Source organism: Dromaius novaehollandiae, chromosome 1 (genome assembly GCF_036370855.1).
Source record: "Dromaius novaehollandiae isolate bDroNov1 chromosome 1, bDroNov1.hap1, whole genome shotgun sequence".
Taxonomy (NCBI): Eukaryota; Metazoa; Chordata; class Aves; order Casuariiformes; family Dromaiidae; genus Dromaius; species Dromaius novaehollandiae.
Genome location: NC_088098.1, coordinates 121,408,932 through 121,430,938, shown reverse-complemented (window position 1 = coordinate 121,430,938; position 22,007 = coordinate 121,408,932). Strand labels below are relative to the sequence as shown.

Sequence of the window (22,007 nt, the reverse complement as noted above, 5' to 3'; positions counted from 1 at the left end):
GACTATACAAAATTAAAGGCCAGTGGGCTTAGCTCTTCGCAAAAAAGCAAATTATCTGTATGTGTGCTTAGAGCCTTAAAAATTTCCCCTAACTCCTCCTGTGCCTGTTGAATACTTCTGTTGAGTTATTCTTAAGAACAAGGGTTTTTTCCCTCTTTATATTAAAATTTTTGCTAAAAAAGCAACATTTCCAAAATTCAGATGTTGCATTGTTTCAGTTTACTCACACACTCCACAAGAACAGAGCCTCTACCTGTCCCTCTTCCTGTTACTGCCGTGTGCTTGTGCAGAAGAGAATGTAAGATGCATAGCGCCAGAAACTGAGAGGGGGTCTGACCTTAGCCAACTGATGAAGACATAGCCTTGCATGAGGGCACATCCATGGGAAAGGGCTGGAGCCCACTTTCCATTGTCTTTGAACTTTGGGGAGCTTTGGGCCTTTGGGGGACAGCATCATATGCAACATTTCTTACCAGGGGAAGAAGTCTGGACATCTTGCTTTAACACAAAATGCTTAAGTACTTCTTGACTCTGGCCTGTCTCTGAATGTGTGATCTCACTGCATAGTCGCCTATTTCCGCTGGAGGAGTGGAGGGTACCCAAGTAGTCAGAACTAGACTCATAAAACCTCTCAAACTGAGAAGGGTATTGAGTCCAAGTTTTTGACTTCCTGGGCACGTAGTCTCAGCAGTAGCCCATTATATAAAAAGGCATCATTGATTATGATTCTGAATAAAAATGCATGCAGCTGCTGTATTTGCTATTGAGAACAGTAGGGCTGAGCCCAGAGAAAGTCTTACTAATGTAGGACAGACAAGACTTACGAACAGTGGTGCTGAATTTGTTAGTCTCAAAGAGGTTCAGGTACAAACAAGACAGACACTCAGATAACCCATCTGTTCTGCTGGTTCTGTGCTTTACCGAGGAAAAATCACAGGGCCTACAGCCTACTAAGCACCTGATGTGGTGCTTTACGAACCCTTGCTTTTGACTCAATCCCAGTACAGGTGACAAACTGCGTTTGTGATTGCCCACCTGCCACGTGACACACTCCAGGAGGAGGGAAAGAAGAAAAAAAAAGAGCCCACGTTGCATCATCATGGCGCTAAGCCAAGGTCAAGGGTGGCAACCCTCCTTTTGCGGGCCCAAACCGCCGCCGCAGGCCCCACGCCGGAGCGAGGAGAGCCGCGAAGGCGAGGCAGCAGGGAGGGGACCTCCCGGGCCCGGTCTGCGGGCCCCGTCGACAAATGTGTGTGGAAAACCCCGTCCCTCCGGCCCGCCCCGGCCCCACGCGCAGCGCCGCTGCCCCCACCCGCGCGCTCCCCAACGGCCGCGGCGAGGCGCGAGGGCGCCCCCGCCCGCGGCTGCTAGGGGCGAGGCAGCGCGGCCGCTCCCCGCCTGCCGCCGCCGCGTTCACGGCAGCCGCTCGGGCCGGGCCGGGTGCCCAGGACCGGGCCGCGGCGGGGCGGCCCCTGCGCGGCGCCGAGGGAGCGCGGCCGCCCCCGCCCCCCACAGTGCCGCGGCCCTCCCCTCCCCGCCGCGCGCGGACTACGGCTCCCATGGTGCTTTGCCGCCGGCTGGGCCGGCTTCCGGTGGCGCGTGGTTTCCGGAGCGGATCGGAACCCGGAGTCCGGATTCGATCCGGGTCTGAACATTCCCAAGGCAGGTAACGCCAATTCCCCTCGCTCCCGCGCGCCGCGCCTTCGCCCCCCCCCGGGCCCCAGCCCCACGCGGGACCCGCCACGCGGGGCCCCGCCGCGCCCCGCGCCCGGCCCGCGCGCCGCCCCTTCCCGCGGCGCCGTCTTCTCTCCCCGCTCCGCTCTCCGGGGCGCGGGTGGCCCCACGGCGGCGGCCCCGCGGCGGCGGCGGCCCCTCCTCCTCCGCCTCCGCCGCCGCCGCCTCCTCCATGCCGCCTGTTCTTTGTTACAGCGGCCGCGCCGCTGCGCGCGGAGGGAGGGCAGTAGGGAGGGGGGCGAGGCGGGTCCGAAGCAAAACCCGGCGGAGCCGCTCCCGGATCCCGGGCCGGGCCCCGCCGCCCGCCGGGCTCCTGGAGGCTGCGGCGCGGGGCGCCGCCGTCCGCCCCCGGCCGTGTCCGCGGGGCCGCGCCGAGTCCCCTCCCCTGAGCGCGCACACGCGCCGGCGGCAGCGCCTCGCCACGCTGCCGGGCACGGGCGGCAGGGCGGGCTCGCCGGGCCGCGGCCGGAGCCGGGGCAGGCGGGCGGCGGCGGCTCCGCTTTGGCGGCTTTGTGCGGGCGTCTTAACGGCCGCCCGGCGCGGGGGCGCTCGCGGGGCGGCTGCCGGGGCGGGCGCGCGCGGCCCGGCCGGTAAAACCGTTGGGCCGCGGGCGGAGGCGGCGGCCGGCGGTCGCGCTTGGGTCGGTGCCGCTGGCGACAGCCCATGGCGGGGGCCGGGCACCGGCGTGGCGGAGCAGCGGCGCCGCCAGCGCGGCCTGCGGGGGTGAAAGGCGGGGCGGGAGCCTGGCGGGGGAGCGGCGCCGCCGCCGCCGCCGGTCGGTCTCACTAAGCTGCTCCTCGTTTAGCAGAAGCCCCTCGGCGAGGCAGCGGGGGTCACTGCACGGCGTGATCAAACCGGGAGAGGATGGGGTTAGGAGGAAGGTTTAATAATTATGTATTGCAGCTGAGTTGCTTGGCAGGACAGCTCATTGGAGAGCCTGTTGGCCCTTCTGTTTTAATTCCCTTTATACGTGCGTGCCTTCTGGAAGAAGGTGTGGTGCATTGATTACGTTACTAAAAGGAAAATCCCTAGTCTGCAATGCTTCATAAACAGAATTTTTCTGCAGTGCACTTGTTTTCTGCTCGTATACATTAAACAAGCTTTACGTGTGCTTTATTCACACCAGGCGTGGTGAATGTGACTGTAGGAAATGTTTGAAGAATAGGTGGTATAAACTCAGTAACTGCTTTATTAATCTGTGCTCCCAGCGGCTGGATGTAACCATGGAGCCCTCCATTTCTCAGCAATAAATAGTAGAACTGTAATAATTTATTATAAATATAAGGCCTTACTGTACAAAATATTCCAGAATGTATTCTCTAGTTATTTTGAACAGTAGTATGAACAAATCAGACTACATCATGAAGCAGACAAAGCATGTTTCGTAGTGCATTCTGCCTGCGTGCCTGTATTTGTCATACCCATCCAACTTGTGGTGTTCTCAGGTTAGTTATTCACGCTAGTAGAAGTCCACCGTAAGGATTTTAGGGGAAAATTTAAGTAAGGAGAAAGGGAAACTTTTTTATTTGATAACCAACAGGATAAAATTAAATTCAGTTTTTAGGAACTAGGTTTTTTTTTTTGATTCTTACCTATTTTTTAAATCCATTTGTGAGCTCAAAGTTATGCAACTTGCCACTGGAACCTGATTTTCAGCATTTTACTAGAAGAAAATACGCTTTTACACCTGGTCTTACATTTTCAGATAACTTACAGCTTGAGTAGTTACATAACACTAATACTACACATGATACTGTGCAGATACCTATGATGAGTTTTAAAGTTTCTGGAGGCCCATTGTTGCAGTTGGAGTTTGCTCACTCAGTTATATGTTCAGCTCTCAGGCACAAAATCACTCAGTTAATTACACAAACAGAAAATTCTGGTTTTCTGCTCTTTTTCTGCAGCCAGAATTAGGCTTTGTACCTGTGGTCTAGTTTCTTTACAGCTTTTCACCTGATTATTCGCTGCTTAATGATTGCTGTCTGTTTTATATGAAAGTATCTGGAATTCCCATAAGCTTTGATTACCTCTGCGAGACAAGAACATAATCATGTGCAATAGGATGAGTGACTTAATGGAATGTTTTTTTCTTATATAAGGGCTTAAAAAGAAAAAAAAACCACGCAGGCATGGACCAGAACAGATCAGTTCAGAGTAAAAAATTCTGGAGTCTGTCTTTAGTACCATCGTGTGAGCTGATGTGACACTCCATGACTGAGTTTACCAGCTGGAGCATGTGGCATGATGACACTTATTTCAAAAACTCTTGGGAAATACATTTGAAATTTGTGAGGAGTTTTGTGATCTGTGGGTGAAAATTATTACGTCCGCAAAGCAGAACTGTTAAACCCACCTTTGGGGTTGTCCTCCCTTTCTTACGCTTCCTGTAAAGTAGGAAGGAAAAAAAAAAAAAAGACCATGAGGATTTAGTAACAGGGTGGAAATACTAATGCAAGGTAGTCCTCTTTTTGCACCTGCATGTTGGACTGTTTCCCTTAGCACATACACTATGTTGGCCCCAGAGCATCTGTGTACACAGCACTTTTGGATGTATTTGATACGTAATATTATCTGTTCCTGTTTTTTTCAGAGGTCATTGTGCTGACATGGGAAAGATGTCTGACGAAGCAGAAATCATTTGTTAAGTAGAAAATAAAAGTACTTGTTTACAAAAATGAAAATTAAGCTAATCCAGATAATAACTGAGATTTAGTGTCCTTATCAACTGAGTGAGGTATGTTTGAGGGACCTTTACAGTTCCTCTCCATCATCCTGAACACTATTTATGTTACTGTGATTCCTCATCTCCTTTACCGTTATTGTCATCTTCTGGCTCCTAGAACAAGATTGACGTAGCTGCTTCTGTAATGCCGTATGTCATTATTATTAACTAAGATATTTCTAGAGTCAATCTGCTGTTCGTGAAGAGTGCTGCACAGAGAATAGTACTAGAAGGCAAATACCTTTGAAGAGCAGGTTACACAGGAGTATTAGGGATCTTGCTGCACTTGCACTGTCCGTCTTCCTGCGCCTACCATGTGTCTGAACTATTGACCAGGGATCGTATTTATTAATTCAGCCATATTTAGGGTGACAGTCTTGTCAGGACAAAAACTAAAAATAACTGGACATACAGCTTTTCCTTGGAATAGTGCAGACCATCCACAAAACATCTTTGTTAAAAAGCAAAACAAACCATTTTTGACAACAACCTATGACACACTTTCCATGGCTTGTCTTGTACCAGCATACTCTGGGGTTCCCTGAGTACCTGTTTCACTGTTTACAGTGCTTTCAGGGAAGGAGCTTTTGGGAAATTCCCTGAATTGTTGCTTGTTCCCAGCATGGGGCTTTTGTGGTACTTTTGTATAAATGTCTAGTCCCCAAAAGTCATAGCCGAGGAAGGCTTAGCTTTTCACCACAGAGGAGCAGTGCAAGCCATTTACCCATGAAACAGGTGTTACGAGAGGTTGCAGTGATGTGAAATAGATTTGAGGAGGACCGTACTTGGGACAGGGTTGCCAAGGCACGCCAGGGTGCCCTGACTCTGTGCCCAAAAGCCTCCCTTGGCTGTTGCCCAGGTAACTGAGCAGCAGTATCTGCTGCTGTGACCAGGAGCCGTGTACTCCTGTTAGTTGGCATGCTGGCCTTACACCCAGCCTAACTCCGTGCGACGGTGGATTGTGCCTTGCTAATTGAGACCAGTTTATGCTTTGACAAAGGAAGCTGTTTACTACTTCTGGAGGCTTGAGCTGGAGGGGAACGTCAGTGCAGCTGACAGCCTTGCATCAGACCCTGCATCCTGACATGCCCACGAGTAGGTGCCGTAGTGGCTTTAGCCACAGACTTGGCAGAAGTCTGGAGTCGGGCGTAGGTATGTAATAGCTGCTGCCAGTGCCTGAATAAATAGGAGGAATGTGGGCCGGTGAGCTTCACTGGTGCTGACAAGTCAGTAGAGCTTATACCTGTGCAGAAGTGACTGCTGCTCTGGGCACCAGCCTGAGGCGTATTTCCACGGCCCAGCTGGGCAGAGAGTATGAAATATTAGTGTTCAAGAGTAAGCTCAAAAAGGGAGCAACATTATTTGTGCATCAAACAGGAACCCCTGCCCCTACACTGAATCTGAGTAACAGCTATGCTAGTGCAAATCTTAGGATTGGCTTTTGTCGTTGGAGTAGGAAATGCTTTATCTTCTTTCAAACAGGGTGCTGCCAGCTTGCTTGGTGTTTTCTTTGTCCATCTTTGCTCTCCTCTTGTCCTCCACTGTCTCACAGATTCAGTCTCTTATTCTTTCCAGTTTTCTCCTTGACCAGTGTGCTTTGCTGCTTCTGCAGCATCGTTCTCTGGTTTAGGTTGGGTTCTTCATGTTGCTTTGCCTCCCACTGGGGCATTAGGAGAAATCTTTGCTAGAGGAGGGCTCACTACTGGGGCTGGGTGTCTCAAACTCAAAAATACAGGTATGGAGGCACACAGTGTGGAACGGAAACCTAATTCTGCATTCCTTAGCTCTTATGAATTTGAGCTCCTTACTATCGAATTTGTTTTGTATAACATAAAGATGAAAAATGCACTGAAACAGGTGGAAATCCCTTTTTGGATTTGAGGGAGTTGTGTCCCTAACATAACAGCTACGATTTGTGATTTATACAAAATACTTAGGGGTAAAATTGTGCTTCTGCCATATGCAGAACTTTCTTTAACAATTCCAAAATCTGAATGTTTCTTAAAATCTTAAGTAAAGCAGCAGAAGGTCAAAGTATCTTTCAAGATGTTTGTTCTCTCAAAGTTATGTTCTAATTAATGCATAAAATGTAAAAATAGTCTAAAATTACTTCATTTATGATCGATTTTTTCATGATTTTATGTGGTAGGAGCATTAAAATAACATAAAGTTAACTAAATTAAAAGCATACAAACCCTCAGAAACTTTGACTTATGGTGTGCTTTGATAGGCATCTTAAAGATGTACTCCTCTTCTAACTTCAGAAATATCTTTGTTCAGGTACCTGGAATTCAAATACTTTTGTGTGGTTTTATTGGATGCACACCAGCAATTTCGTAATATATTTTTTTCCACCGCTGTTCCGTTTTCTTAAGCTTTGTCTTATTGAACTCGCCACTAGAACATGCTCTTTTACTGCACAATGGTGAAAGTCTGTTTGTAGGGAATAGAACAGTTGATAGATGTTGTATTGAAAAACCGTGGAGGAAAATGCGCATCACATCAAAAGATTAGAGGTGACCAGAGAAATGAAAGTGGCCTAAGCACTACTTTTCGACGTTTCTCTTGGCGGCAGTGCCAGCTTGAGCTGTTCCTTCGATAACACCTGTCTAGTTGTGTGGGACAGTTCAGTGAGCTTGGCATGATGAGCCTTGTCTCTGAAGTACTTGGTTTTTGGCCTGGATTAGTGCCCTGACCCTGCTCCTTCTGAGGCTTCACAAAAGCTTATAGCAGGGGGAGCAGAGACACACAGGAATGGCAGGAGGTTGGCGAGAAAGGGGATGGAGAGCTGCATAACACAGCACTGCCTCAAAACGAAATGTCTGTGGAGCTACAGATATTTAGGCTTCTTGGTAGTGATTTCAGTAACACATGTAATGACACAGCAATCGCTGAGGGATTGTTAACAACTCTGTTTTATGTTTAACTTTCCATTTATACCCCTGCGGGAGCCAATAGTGTGTTTGAGTATCCTCTGGGTCAGTCAGCATCATCTTTCCATAAATGGATATTTCAATAGTATGGTGAAAATAAAACTCATTCAGGACCTTAACTTCCTCTTTTATATTTTGGCAGGTTTAAAAAATGGCAGAAGATGGCAACGATGAGACTATGTTTATCTGTAAGTATTAGAAGGAAGATGATTTACCTCTCCGTGATGTGACTTGTCTACACAGAACATCTGAAATTAAACACTAAAAGAGACTTCATTTTTATTTAGAAATGTATTTATGTAAAGGAAGCTCAAATAGCTTATGGAGGAGTAGAGAGAAGATTGCTAATTTTAAGTGTATATATTCTCCTGTTTTTGTTGGCAAATGCATAGAGAGACCTCTGAATATGAATTAGTAGAACAGCTTTTTCATAGCTGAAATAAGTGAGATTGAAGGCCTCAGCGTTGCCAAAGACTAGTCTAAGCCCTTGTTTATAGTGCCAGTTTTGGCAACCAGGGATTGCTGTGGGGAACTCTGACATCTAGTGTAAGTTAAAGATCTGCACCTGCACAGCAGGAGACTGCGGCAGGCTGGTTATCCTTTCAGGACCAGCCCAGTAGGAGATGCACGGATGGACCTGCCAAGTCTCACCCTGCATTTGCTGTGTTTTCTTGTGCCTCTGCGGCTAGGCCTGCAGTTCATGCGCTTGCAGCTCAGCTTTGTGGTCTGCCTTACGCTTGTAACCATGTGTGCCAGGCTTGGATGCACAGACCAATGGGCTCATGGAGCGTGAAAAGAGGCCACAGAGCTGTTATGCCCAGGGAGTCTATTAGGCAGTGTCCTGTGCTTAATGTAGCCTGGCTAGTAGGCTTGTTCCGCAGTGGAGTGCTTGTCCTACAGCCCTTGCTTGTCATGTGCCCGGACATGCAGGACCTCATATTACAAGGACAAAAAGTTCAGAAATCTAGAGTCCGCTAAGCTATTTGTATGAGCATAAGGGGCCCAAGTGTTGTGGATCTGATCTGGAAAGAGCAGAGGGGAGCATTTGTCCTTGGTGGTTTGGATTCACAGGCTCTGAGCCTTGGTGGCTCCTCAGCTGCACATCAACTTTATCACAGTTGTATAGGGAAGAAAGTTGCACCTTTCCTGCTACCATAAATTTACTAGGGTTCCTTCAAAAACACTGTTGACTCAATAAGCATTATTTATTTTGAGTTGCAGACACTGGTGGTGAAGTTACTCTATTTTCTCCTTCATAAGAAGACCCTGGTAGATATCAAAGAGCATGGGGATGTGGTATCTTTTCCTAGTTGCTGTGTGTCACACAGCCCTTTTTTTCCCCCCTTCCAGTGGAGGCTGCAGTCAGTGAATTTCTGGAGCTTTCTGGGGCTCTGTGTAAGTTTGTCCCATGGGATATGGGAACTGCTTACAGTCTGAAAAAGTGAATTTTTATAAATGATACTGTGAATTCCCATCGTTACCATTATTGAGTATGTATTTCATAGACATCAGAGAGTTTTGGAATATTTCTTATAGAAGTCTGTGAATATACTCCCCACAGGGCAATTTACCATTTAACCATAGGTTTAGTTTTGTATTCTTTCTGCAGTCTAGATCTCTTGCAAGTGTGACATATAGTGAGTATACCAGCCTTGGGGAATGTCTGCTGTTAGATATCCCTCAGTTTTTGAGACATGCCACACAGTGTCAGTATATTTTCCCTGCTTTGATCATTCATCCACAGAGTTAGAGAAATATGTAGTTTCATTCTTGCACATAGTTTTGGACAATGCCGTGTGCGCCTTGTTGAACCTGTGCAGTGGCTCTCTGTGCCCAAGTGGGGGCTGCCTAGGTGGAATTGAGAGATAAGGGAAACTGTGAAGTACTTTGTTTCCTTTGGCACCAGATCCAGTTTGAGAAGTTGTTGTTCTGGTTATTCCTTCCTGTTCCCACTGCTTGTGACAGCTGTTCGTGAATAATGTTCATTTCAGCAGTCTGGTTTACACATTCCTCTGTGGCTCTTCTACCATCTTTGTTTTTGGAAAGTTATGTTTAGCGCAGAGTATTTCAGTAATGTTATTTGCAGTGTGACCTACAGGTAATTGAGTTTGGCACACCTAAAGGGAGGATGATATGGTAAACTGCAGCATAGGAGAGGGTAAGGCAACTTGGCTGTAGCCTTAGATTTGCCACTGTTGCTACATAAATGGCACCTGTCCACTTGTCATTTCCTTTGATGCAGCTGTCTGTGATGTTTTAAAGCAAACTGGACTAGGAAATTGGTTCAGCTGAAAAATAAAGTGTTGGGGAAAAAAGGTTATTTTGTTACTGAATTCACCAGGAGGCACCACAAGCGGCTGTAGAGGAAGAAGTGGCCAGGATTGGGGATTGCTTAAGCTGGTATTTCCACTTGTGAAATGTATGCGGATTTGCACCGCTATGCTGGTTTTGTTGCCAGAAAAAAACGAAATGGAGTTCTGTATTGTAATTTGGGATTCCTTTTCTACATCTTAGAAGAAATCCTTTTGTTAGTTCACTGAGGTAAATACTGGGAGGGAGAGGTTTCCAGTTAGGAATACAGAATATGCTTTCCACAGCAGGGTATACTCTTGAATGAAATTGTCTTTTTTTGTTGTTGTCCTCCCCAAAAATGTCTAGCCATGTCACACTTTGCAGCCTTTCTGAGGAAACCTGGCTTGCCCTTATGAATGCGGAGCTCAGATGGAAATCAGCACTCTAGGAATATAACCTCTGTGTGACGATCCCTTCAGCTGTGTCAGCAGCTGACCAGGCAGTGCAGTTTGACAGCTGTTTTTCACAGTAGAGCAATGTGTATTTGAATTTCTGCTAAATTGGCTTATTTAAAAAGGTTTCAAATCATCCAAGTCTGGGAATTGTTTCTTAGGAGCCATTCAGTTCTGGGTAATTTACGGTCACTTAAACTAAAAGTTAATTTGGGAGAGCTGAAAATAAATTAAGGTGTAGCCAAATCATATTGCTTAGTCAGCTGACTTGTTTGGAAAGGCACCAGAAGTTATCTCCGAGCGCTGCTAACTGGGTGCCGGTCTTTCCCTGGCTGTGCGTGAGGAGTACGAGCATGTCAGGTGTGGCTCTAGGCAAAGCTTGGCACCTGCTGTGCGTTCTTGCTCTGCTGAGGTCTATGGAGGTTCGGCTGCTGACACAAACGGCCATGATTTTTGTCCGTACCCTAAACAGACCGAACTATCCAAGTTGTTTTTTTAAAGGATTTGGATTTAGTGAAGGTAGTGTGGTTTTCTTTAGCTGCTAGATGTTATGGCACTTTATCTAAAGAGTAATCCCATTTTTTAGCAAAATATTTACTGTGGATGTAAGGCAAATATTTTCTTGGAGAAAAAATTTAAACAGTGTCTTCTGATAGTACCCGTATTATCCATTACCTCATCTACATAGGTGTCAGCTATTAACTTGTCATTCAATCATACATGTTCTTTAAAGTAATATAAATGAGCAACTGCTTTTATATATAGTGTGCTTGGTGGTAGATTTTGCATTTAGCTCTTGAAAGAGAAAGGCAGCTGCTCTACAGATGTATTTTTCATGAATCTTTTTGCATGCTCTCTGCTTGGTTACAGGGTGCGAAGACTGTGGGCAGTACCATGATTCAGAGTGTCCTGAACTGGGCCCAGTGGTGACAGTAAAAGACTCCTTTGTATTGAGCAGAGCCAGGTAAGTAACATTCACGTTAGTTCTAATTAACCAACGTTCATGTTAGTTCTTTAAAGCACATTTACTGTTTGATAGCCCAGTCTACAAAAAGGACATGGCCTTATTTAAATAGAAAAACTAAAGCACACACTTAAAGTGCTCTGCTGAATTGAAGCCAAAAAATATCTTGCTGCTCATTCAAGACTTGGCTTCTTTGCTGAGGTTTCCAGCAAAGAGTCAGATAGTGCCAGATGGGGTGATGACTTCTGTTTTGGCTCAGTACCTGCAACTTGTTCTCCTTCTCAGATGTGCCTACCAGTTTTAGACAAGTATATGAGAACTTCCAAGTGATATGAATGCTTGTATCCTCCTGCTTGGTATAACCGCTGTAATTCTTCCACTGAGAAGCCAAACAAGAAGTTGTTCTCATTTTTGTGAGTCTTTAAGAATGAATATAGATGCTACTTTGGTCACAGCAGAAACATTCATGCTTGCCAAAGGAAACAAACAGAATACATCTAGTTAGGAGAAAACAATACTGAGTAGTCATTCTACAGGGAAATGCAATCAGTCATTTTCAGCAAAATTTATATTAAGATGCAAAATGTTGGGCTTTTGCTAAGGAGAAGAGACAACTGTCATGAAAAGGCAGTACCACACCAAAAAGGGAAGAGAGTTTGAATAGCTTCATGCTGCTCTACTCTAAGATGTGCTTAGGCTTCCGTATTTATTCTTGGAAAGTCATGTACAGAAAACATGGCCAGCAAGCGCACACATTCTGGCTGTATAGGCCATGCTGTATATTCCCAGGATCATTTTACAACAAATGTTAAATGTGCTGGACCTGCAGTGCACGTGCCATGACCTCTCCCTTCAAGGGCACGATGCTCTTTGTGTCTCAAAGTGTACATTTGCTATACATGTGCATAAGCAATAGCCATTTTTCTGGGCCTTCTGGAAGTCCAGCAGCTTGACTGAAGCTCCTGCTAGAACAGCTTCCGCTGTCTGAAAATCCTCAATAAATGAACTCCAACCGCTAATGTTAGTGGGGACTGCTGTCCTAATAGCCCTGACAATAATTTGCTTCATTCATAAGAGTAATTTTGAAATGCTGTAGTAATGATAGGAAATGATGATGGAGGTGGGTTGCTAAGACACAGTAACTAGGCAGTGCAGTAGATCTCCAGGCTGTACTAAGTAGATGCAATGACAAGTTAAACTATTATTTCTTAGCTGTTACCTCTTTTTCTTTTGTTTCTTTTGTTGCGTTGTGATTTAGTATGCCTGTTTATTCATACAGTGGAGTACTAGAGGAACATCCAGATGTTCCAACTGAGAACATTTGTCAATATTGTGTGTTAGCACTGGTTTTCAGCCTTTTTTGACATGCAGATGCATAAATGTTTCCTAGTAGAAATGTTGGCTGCTGGATAGTGGATTTCAAACGAGAATTAAAAAAATGACTGTTAAAGAAAAATACATTTATTTTCCCAAAGAGTTTACAGTTGAAAACAGATAAGATAACAAAGGGGAAGAAGAAATGTCATTATAGTCTTTATTTTACATCTGGAGAACGGTAGCTGAGTGAGTGGGTTGTCTGAGGTCGAGGGGAAGTTTAACCACAAACTGCAGCTGAATCTCTTAAATACCAGTCTAGTCGCTTAATCACCTGATCATTATTTTCCTCTGTCCTACTGAGAATATAAAATGGATACTCTATGGTTAGAAAAATAAATGTTAAGAAACATGTCTCCTGAACTGCACCATCGCTAACTTTGCATATTCTGTTATTAAAAGTGAAAGCTTTTTTTTTTTAAAATTAATTTGCTTATCACTAAGATTGTAATCTTTTTATATTTTTCTCCAACTAGACATGAAAGTAGATCAGCCAGTTTCAACTTTTATAGAGCAGTCAGTAGGCTGTCTGATTATTTTTAGGTTTTCATCCATTAGCACAGAGCTGAAAAAACAAGGTTGCAGTTGGTATCTGTAGAACCAATATGGTGGTTCTGGTCACATGTGTTTTCTGGAAGGTGTTCTCTCTGTATTTTATGTAAGAAAGATACTTACATACAGTTCTTCTCAGAAGCTGGTCTGGTAAGTGAGAGAGGCACTGAAGACAGAAGCACTTGTGATCTGTGTCTGGATGTAATAAGGGAATTAGAAAACTGAAGAGAAACTTACAGGACTTTTATCTTAAGAGCTATGATCTGCTTAAGTATGTAAGGTGTTTGAATTTGGAGAAGAACATAGATTACTTTAGAATTAAGCTTTGCCAAAGCAAAAACATTTAGAGATCAGAAGATAATTCAGATTGAAAGAGACCTCAGAATGTTCCAGTCAGAACTGACATCCAGTCTGAACCTCTTTTGTTTCAGTTCATGCCCATTGTCTCTCGTCCTCCCACCACACACCCCTGAGAGGATCCTGGCTCCCTCTTCTCAGTGACATCCCTGTAGGCACTGGGGGTTGGCTGTTATGTCCCTCTGCAGCTGTCCCTTTCCCCGGCTGAGCAAGCCCCACTCCCCCAGCCTCTCCTCTTGAGTGAATACTCCAGCCCCTGACCATCCTGGTGGCCCTCCCCTGAACTTGCCCCAGTTTGTTGATGTCTTTCCTGTATTGGGGGCCCAAAACAGGACACAGTGCATAGATGAGGTCTAATGAGTGCCAAGCAGGGGGAGACAGTTGCATCCCTCACTCTCCTGGTGGTGCTGCTGTTCATACAGCCTGGGATGCAGCTGCTCGTTCCTGCCAGGGCACGCTGTGGGCTCATGTCCGGCTTGCTGCCCACTACGACCCCCAGTGCCTTTCCCGTACAGCTGCTCCCCAGCCAGGCTATGCCCAACCTGCACCATGGCCAAGGCTCCCTCCTTCCCAGGGCAGGGCTTTGCGTTTGTCCTTGCTGAATTTCATAAGGTTCCTGCTGGCCCATCCCTCCAGCCAATTCCAAGCCTTGCCAACTGTTCCTCTCAGTTTGGTGTGATCTGCAAACTGGTGAGAGTGCACCTCACTGCCTCTTCTGAGTCACTGATAAAGATGTTAAACAGGACAGGTCCTAACCCAGACCGCTGTGGTACCCCACTTTAATCCTGGCCTCAAGGTAGAGTATGAACCATTTGCCATGACCCTCTGAGCCCAACGATCCAACAAGTTATTTACCCAAGTAGTTGTGCACCCATCCAGACCATGGTACCCCAACTTGGACACAAGGGACAGAGCTGAAAGCCTTGCTAAAGTCAAGGTAAATGACATCCATTGCTCTTCCCTCATCCACAAATCTAGTCATTTTATCTTGGAAGGCAATTGGTTTGTCAGGCGTGATTTACTCTTGGTCCTTCCATGTTGACTGTTTCCAATTACCTTGTTCTCCATCATGTGCTCCTAAATGGCTCCAGAAAGGACTTGCTCCATGATTTTCCCAGGGACTGAAGTCAGGCTGACTGGCCTGTAATTGCTTGGATCATCCTTTTGGCCTTTTTTGAAGATAGCTGCTACATTTGCCTTTCTCCAGTCAGCGCCCTCAGATGCAGCCTGTCAGCTCTGCTGGACTTGAGCTCTCAAGTAATCCCTGGCTCAACCTTCTTGCACTGCTGGTAGTTCTCCTCTGTTTATTTATAAATCCTGATGGAAATCAGAGTTTTCTGTCACTGGAGATTGGAGAAATAGGTGCTGACTTCTTTCCTCCATGGGTTCCTCCAGTTTTGTGCCATACATAACTGATCTGCATAGCATCTGTTTTTTCTCAGTTTTCGCTTCAATTCTTAGATCATCTCTGCCTTCCAATTTGGAGATAAGACAACTGGAAGACGGGACTGAAGGCGTATTTGCCCTGACGCAGCTAGTGAAACGTACCCAGTTTGGCCCATTTGAATCCAAGAGAGTTGCCAAACTGGAAAAAGAATCAGTTTTTCCCCTGAAGGTAAGACACAGCATGTGAAAAGCAGTAACATGGATTCTGTTTTACCTGTGATGATTTTATCCTATCTACAACTATGAAGAAGTGGGGCGGGAGGGACAGAAATATTTGGGACATCTTTTAAGCATGCCTGGTAACAGACCACCTACACAAGCCTTCCTTCGACAAGATATGGAAGAAATGAGCTAGGGGCACGTTCTGCGTCTTTGAAGTGAACATTCTTATAGGAGACAAGGCTAGGATACAATCACGAAAACTGCTTGTCTTTCACCTTCTGCACATGATGATGCAGAAGGGGTCATGACTGTAGCAGTTCATTTCAGTGTTTTAATGAGGTTCTTCAGTTTGGTCCTGTTTTCTCAATGAGTTGCACCTGCATTAGGTTTATGGAACATGCAGAATAATATATTTTTTTTGTCTTCCATTTGTGTTATTCTTCTCTTGACAACCTACTTGGAGAAAGCACTAACGTAGAAATTTAATTCAGTCTTCCCTTTTCAGTAATACCTGACTCAGTAATAAAGGTTTAGAAATGCAATGCAAGGGCTGATGGGTATTTCACAGTGTGCTGTTTGGATTCCCCCCCCCCCATTCCCCTTGATGCAGTCATTCAAATTCCAGTGAGAAACTCCTGGCTATAGCAAGACTTCTTAGGATAGAAGTTCAGTCTGTTCCCATTCTGCCACCAGCAGTCTATCTCAGCCTTATTCATCTAAAGATGTGTTTGATGCTTTCCTGATGCAAGTGTTGAGGCTTGCTTTGTTTCTAATACACATGCAATGAAAGACATGCAAAAGCAGAAAATAAAAATTTTTCTTAGCTATGCATTATTTGTTTTGGTTTTATTACTGCCTATTTTGCCTGTTTGCCTGTCTGGCAGGTGTTCCAGAAGGATGGGCCCCTAGTGTATTTTGATACCTCAAATGAAGATGATTGCAACTGGATGATGATGGTGCGGCCAGCCACTGAATATGAACATCAGAATTTAACTGCCTTCCAGCATGACAATGATATTTACTTCACCACCTCCCGGGACATTCCACCAGGAACTGAGCTGCGAGTGTGGTATGCAGCTTTTTACGCCAAAAAAATGGAAAAGCCAGTGCTGAAGCAGGTCGCTAGTATTGCCAATGGTATGTGTTGGGGGCCTTTTTTCCCTTTCTAAGGGCCTGGGGACTGATGATCGATCCCCTGCTGTGGCAGTTGACGATGCTTTTTAATAGGCTCTGACCCTGAATTTGTTAGCCTTTAGAGGCAGGCTAACCAGCATACATGATTGTCCTACCAGAAGATTCTTCACCGTGATGTATCTGGGTTTTTAGAAAGAGATGGATAACCTAGCTGATCATTCAGCCTCTTCAGATTGAGCAAACTGGATAAATAGTTCTTAACTAAAGAACTGGTAATTGCATCAAAACACATCTGGGTAGAAGAGCTTTCATCTTCTTTGCACAGTAACCCAAATGTCAGAGTGAGTCTAAATGTATATGCAGATCTGTTAAAGAAGCCATTGTAATGGCATTACAGCTGGAGCCTTACACAGGACCCACTAGAACAAGATAAACTCAAAACGGAGCTATCATTCCACATGGTAGCTTGTGCATTGGCAAGGACAGACAGCAGATTCATTAGAATCTGGGTTAGAATTACCAGAGGTCTTTTATTCCTCTGCCCCTCAGTTTTCTTCTACTGTTAGATTTATAGCTAAAAGGCAAAATCCTTAAGCATTGCAAGGGCATATTTTTCTGTTGCTGAGTTGGGAGTATTCTCATACAGTGTTACTGCTATGCTGAATATAATTTGGGGGTGACAAATGGCTTGGGGAGATGCCATTGCCATCAACATGCTTTGTGGCTGTTCCTAATGGTAAGCACAGTCTTAAGTGCTGCAGCTGAATCAGTGCTGTTAACATGTTTCTGAATTACAAGATATTTCCACTCAGTATTAATTAAGATATTTCCTCTTTTTCCTCTTTTGTTTAACCCGTTCATGTGTTTTCGTGTGCATATCTATATTTACACAAATTGTTCAGGTACATCCTTCATGCTCTGTTCAGCACTTTAAATATACACTCCACAATATGAAAGGCACATTGTATGAGATTCAAGCATAAGAATATCCTGGTTAGGATTTTATGTAAAATTCTTTTTTGTATACCTGCCATACAGCAAGTTTACACCTTATGATGATTACCCCTTAGTACACAGCAAGAGAACCAAAGTGCCTGGAAAGTAATGAAAATGAACTGTTTTTCCTCTCCACAGATATGTGCCTGGTAGTAATGGAATATGATAAAGAAGGGAACAAAATCTCTTCAAAGCCTTCATCTGCTGTCTTCCCTCATAAAAAAGCAAAGAAATCCAGCATACCAGTAGCTGACATAGCAGGTATGCAAAATTTTGGTATTTTTAAGGGAGCTAGAGGACAGATTCAGATCTAAAGAGCTACTAGGTTTACCACATTTATGCATCTATTATGGTCATATATCATTCAGTGAATAATGAATTCAGTGACGATTTGAAAGTCTGTTTTTGTTTGCTTGGGTCTGTACTTAAAATACTTATGCAGGTTGAAAATAGAGAGTCCTAAAACTTTTAGGTGAATATTTTTCACTAATTCCATAACTGCTTCTGACTTTGGAGGTGGTTAGGGTTGTATAAGGGGGTGAGCAGGTGTTCCAGAGAAAGTCAGTTAACTTCTTGTGCAAGGTGCAATAGTTTGAATGATCAGGTGCTAGAAGAAAACAAAAGGATTTGAGCATAGGAGCAGTGCTGTTTGGAAATGACAAGAACAGCGGCTGTCCCCAAATTACAGCATGGTAAGAAGGCTGGTAGAGTTCAGACTGTACTTGATCACAGGAACTCAAATTTAGATAAACTTATAAGCAAAGCAAATACTATTGGCAAAGAACAAATGGCTCCGGAAGTCCCTAGCTGTGTCACAGAAGCTCAGTCGCGAAGGTTAATTGTCAAGCAAGAAAACCCCCTAATCTCTGATAAGTAGAACAATGAAAGTAAGAACCCATTTAACACAAACTGCCACATCTAAATGTAAAATCAGAATACATAGTGCAGGAATCTGGATCAAAAGGAAGTAATCTCTGTCTTCTCTGAAAAAGTTATTTTGCTAAATTTTGCTTGGTAGTATCAAAAATAGCCAGGAGAGGAAGGGAAGAGTCACTGGAGATGTGTACAGAGCACTTTGTCAGAAGTGTATACTGTAACAGCTAAAATGTGGAAACTGGCCAGAGAGCTGTCTTTCATTTTGGCACAACTTTAATTTTTCCGGAAAAAAAAATTTTGAAGAACAGCCCCCCCTACCTCCATCCTGCCATTGGAAAGTCCAACTTCAGTAGAAACAGAATGCTGCGTACTATACTTTGGGAATCCTAAAGTATTCCCAGTGTTGCAATGTTTTGGTGTTTCCAAAACAAAATGTGCTTTTTTTTTGATTCTGACTGCTTGCCTACAAAGCTGTTGTAGACTGACAGAGCTGTGTTTCCAAGTAAAGTGTGTTGCCCAGCAGCCTACCTGGAGGCCTGAAGACATAGCAATCTTCCTGGCAAACCAGTGCACAACTAGGGTCTCTGGGTTTCCTGCTTGAACTATGTAAGGAGCAAGGGAAGTGCAGAACCAGGGAAAATTTTCCAAAACAGACTTCAGTTTTGCAAATAGCACTTTTTCAATTTTATTAGCGTGCAACTTCATAAGACAGGGCTAATAGCTTACGTGGTGCTTACTAACATGGTTTTTTTCTTTTAGTTATGCAAAATACTGGGGTTTAGGTTGGCTGTTTTGGCCTCATGGACAAACTTTTCAAGATAGGAGGTTCTTTCCATAGCCTTTGCAGGAGGAATTTCTGTTGTTGAATTACCTCGTCTTTTTTATTTATTATAGCATGAATAAGATCGGACCTCTGTAGTGCAGCACACTGAACACACTTGTAGCAAGGAATAATCTCTGCCCCATAAAATCTCCTATTTCAGTTTAAGAGACAAGAGCGAGAGGGAGGAAGTTATGTTTATCATTGCCCTACAGATAGGAATCAGAGGCAGAGAGAGAGAGAGATTAACTGACTTGCTCACTGTGATACAGGAGATCTGTAGCAGGAACTAAGTACAGTTTGAATCTCCTGCGCTGCTATTCACTTAACCTGATTGCATTGTCATCCTTCTCTGGGGGATTCTTGTAGACTGTGGAATATTCAGCTTTGTGTGTACCAACAAATCGGTGAACCAGTCCACATTTATCAGATCCTCTTGATAAATTCAGGCAGATCATGCAAGGACATAAAGGACAATGGGCTGTGAACAGAGTACCATTTTCCTGATTTTCTTTTTTTTCATTCCATATCCATTTTCCCCCTTACGTAAAGAAAAGCATGTTCTACTAGTTTATTTAGAATGGTATTTAATTTTTTCTTTATTTTCTTTGCGCATGTGAGCTCATATGTGAATTAAAACATTAATATGGTAGTTTATAGAATATCCAATTAATGAAACTATTCAAAAACAGGGGTTTTTTTTGGTGATTGTCATCACCATTTCTTCTGTTAATCTAAACATTCTTGCTTCTCTGATGCTCTTCAGAGGGAGCAAGGAGGCTTTTTCTCCTTCTGTCTTCTGGCCTAGAAGAGTACTGGTAACTCCAGTTTTAAAGGTGCTCAAGATTAGTCACAGCAGAGATGCTTTATATTGTGCCTTTGATCATCACACTTCTTTAGAAAGTAATATAGGGTCCCTCAAGAGTTTACAAGAGCTCCAGTATTCTCTCCTGGCACCAGTTGGTTTCTGTTCTGACTTTTCAGATGTTCATGTGGTCACAGAGAATAAATCATACTTCAGAATGTATAACAGTTTCTTGCAAATTATATGCATTCAGCTATGTTTTGTTCAGTACACTGATGAAATGTAGCTGGGAAGTTGAGATTTAAGCAGCTGCCTCAGTGGGCCTATTACTGTTTAAATGGTGCCTTGTGATATGCAGGGAGTCCTTGCAAGATAAACAAGGTGACAGAGATTTTCAAAGCTTTTGAGTGTTTCTTCTTATCATGATTTAGTGAACACTCCAGAAGGCAGTAGAGCTGCAGAAGCAGAGTCCGGCCAGTGGACCTGTAAAGTGTGTTCATCTGCTTTCCAGGAGCCTCAGCTGCTGACAGGTAAGAAGTGGGAGAAAATCATGAGAGACTACTAAGAGCCATTAGGAAAATTCTGCACTTCCAGAGCAAGATGCTGTGAAGCCATTTCCCTATCCATGATGCAGTAAGATAAAGGTTTTATGTATTTTGGTTACATATTCTTAAAAATAAAGGGGTTAGGGTGGAAGATGGAACAGTGACATTACTGATGTTGTCACCTGGCAACTCTCTAGACAAACAATTGTGGTATTGAATCCAGAAGAAATGAAATTATTGTCTAGAAGGTACCATATGGATGCTAAGAACATGAAAGATAGTGGACTCAGTGAACTGTGTATAAGATCAGTGATAACAACTTACACTTCATGATATTTTCTGTCTGGTATTTACAGGACAGATTAAATAATGGTAGTAAGACATGTTATTTTCCTGCATTTCATTTTGAACTACTTTATATGTTTTTCAAAAGAATTTGAGCTCTGAAGATTATTTTATGAATCATTTTTGAAAGAGAGACTCAGGCTGCAAAATCGCTTGGGCATTTGGAAAAAATGTACCCATTATGAGTGGGGCACAGCCTTTCTCCAGTGATAGCTAACAAACCTCTTAAAAATTTCAGTCCATGTTAGTAATCATTTGGATGTTTAATAGAGAGCATGCTGAGAGTTAAATAGAGAGTATTTTGAGAGTTTAATAGAGCATATTTTGACTGCTTTTGAAATAATTTGAATTGTCTGTTAAATGAGGCTGACCTGATAGATAGACTTCAGTTTGATTTATATCTTTGAGCATTTCATAACAGTTTCTTCCCTCTTTGCTCTCATGTTCTTTACCATTCATCCAGAGCACTTGCTGAGTCACCTGGAACAAGCCAAAGGTGCCCCCCAAACAAGCCAAAATGAGGTTGTTCCAGAGAAAGCAACGGAGGCTCCCCCTGTGGATCAGACCACGATTTGTGATAAAGCTACTAGTGCCAGTGCAGACTCAAGAAGGAAGGCCAGACGGGGAAGAAAGCCAAAAACAGCAAAAACAGAAGCACCCCTTGTCATTGTTGAAGAGGAAGATCCTGCAGGTAAAACAAAGAGACTTAATAAAATAGTGGCCACATATGCCCTCATATGCTTTCTCAGAAAGACCTAAAAGGTTGCACACAGACAGGGTGGAGGTTTTTAGTTTGTATGTAGATCATTAAAGCAGATGATTTACAAATTTATGTTAATTACCTCTGAGTTCTGTCTCTACACTAAATGTTGCAGCATCTACACTTAGGTTACTTGCTTTCTCCTGCAAGAGTTTTAGTAATAGAGAAGCCCAGAAAAATAGAGGATAGTAGTTACAAGAGACCTGCCCTGGTTCCTGCAAGCGGAAATAGGAGAGGAAGCATCCTTGCAGCAAGGTTACCTTCCTTTCTCTACCTTAGCAGGAAATTCTATTAGTTCTAGTAGGAAGCTGCATGATGCATAGTCAACTGCCCCTAGTAACAGGTTGGGGAACTGCTATATCAAGAAAGCACCTGCTGTAAGAAATTGTCTGTTGGCTATGTTACTTGTGACTCAGTAGCCTCTTTCACTATATTGCAAGTCTTACGAAGTCATTACCCATCCATTATTTGTCATAGATGCCAGTTCAGTGCCACATCCCATTACAAATCCGAAAGCAAAATTCTGCATTTAAGTTTTTTATCTAGCTATCCACATTAATGCCATATTTTTGTGATGTGTTTGCAGTGGAACGGGTAGCTGAAATTGTAACTGAGGTCCCACCTGATGAGGTAGCCCTACCTTCAGCTGCAGAAGAGAGGATTATGGAATTGGTTTTAGGAAAGATGCCTAGCACCACAAATAGCATCAGTTCAGTGACAAAGTAAGTGTTCTGG

The 22,007-nt window shown here is 44.0% G+C and overlaps 1 protein-coding gene across 10 annotated transcripts in view; it reads left to right on the top strand.

Moving 5' to 3' along the window:
• The first annotated feature begins 1,527 nt into the window (after positions 1-1,527).
• Positions 1,528-22,007, top strand: part of PRDM15 (PR/SET domain 15) — a 37,869-nt gene continuing 17,389 nt past the window's right edge. For 4 of the 10 annotated variants that reach the window (XM_064525386.1, XM_064525376.1, XM_064525358.1 and 1 more), the window contains exons 1-9: positions 2,481-5,611; positions 7,535-7,580; positions 11,007-11,100; positions 14,845-14,998; positions 15,876-16,128; positions 17,260-17,382; positions 20,054-20,152; positions 20,976-21,203; positions 21,859-21,994. In XM_064525386.1, coding sequence (XP_064381456.1) covers positions 7,544-7,580; positions 11,007-11,100; positions 14,845-14,998; positions 15,876-16,128; positions 17,260-17,382; positions 20,054-20,152; positions 20,976-21,203; positions 21,859-21,994 — 1,124 coding nt within the window. In that variant the 5' untranslated portion in view covers positions 2,481-5,611; positions 7,535-7,543. The other 6 variants (XM_064525328.1, XM_064525345.1, XM_064525366.1 and 3 more) reach the window with 6 other exon arrangements.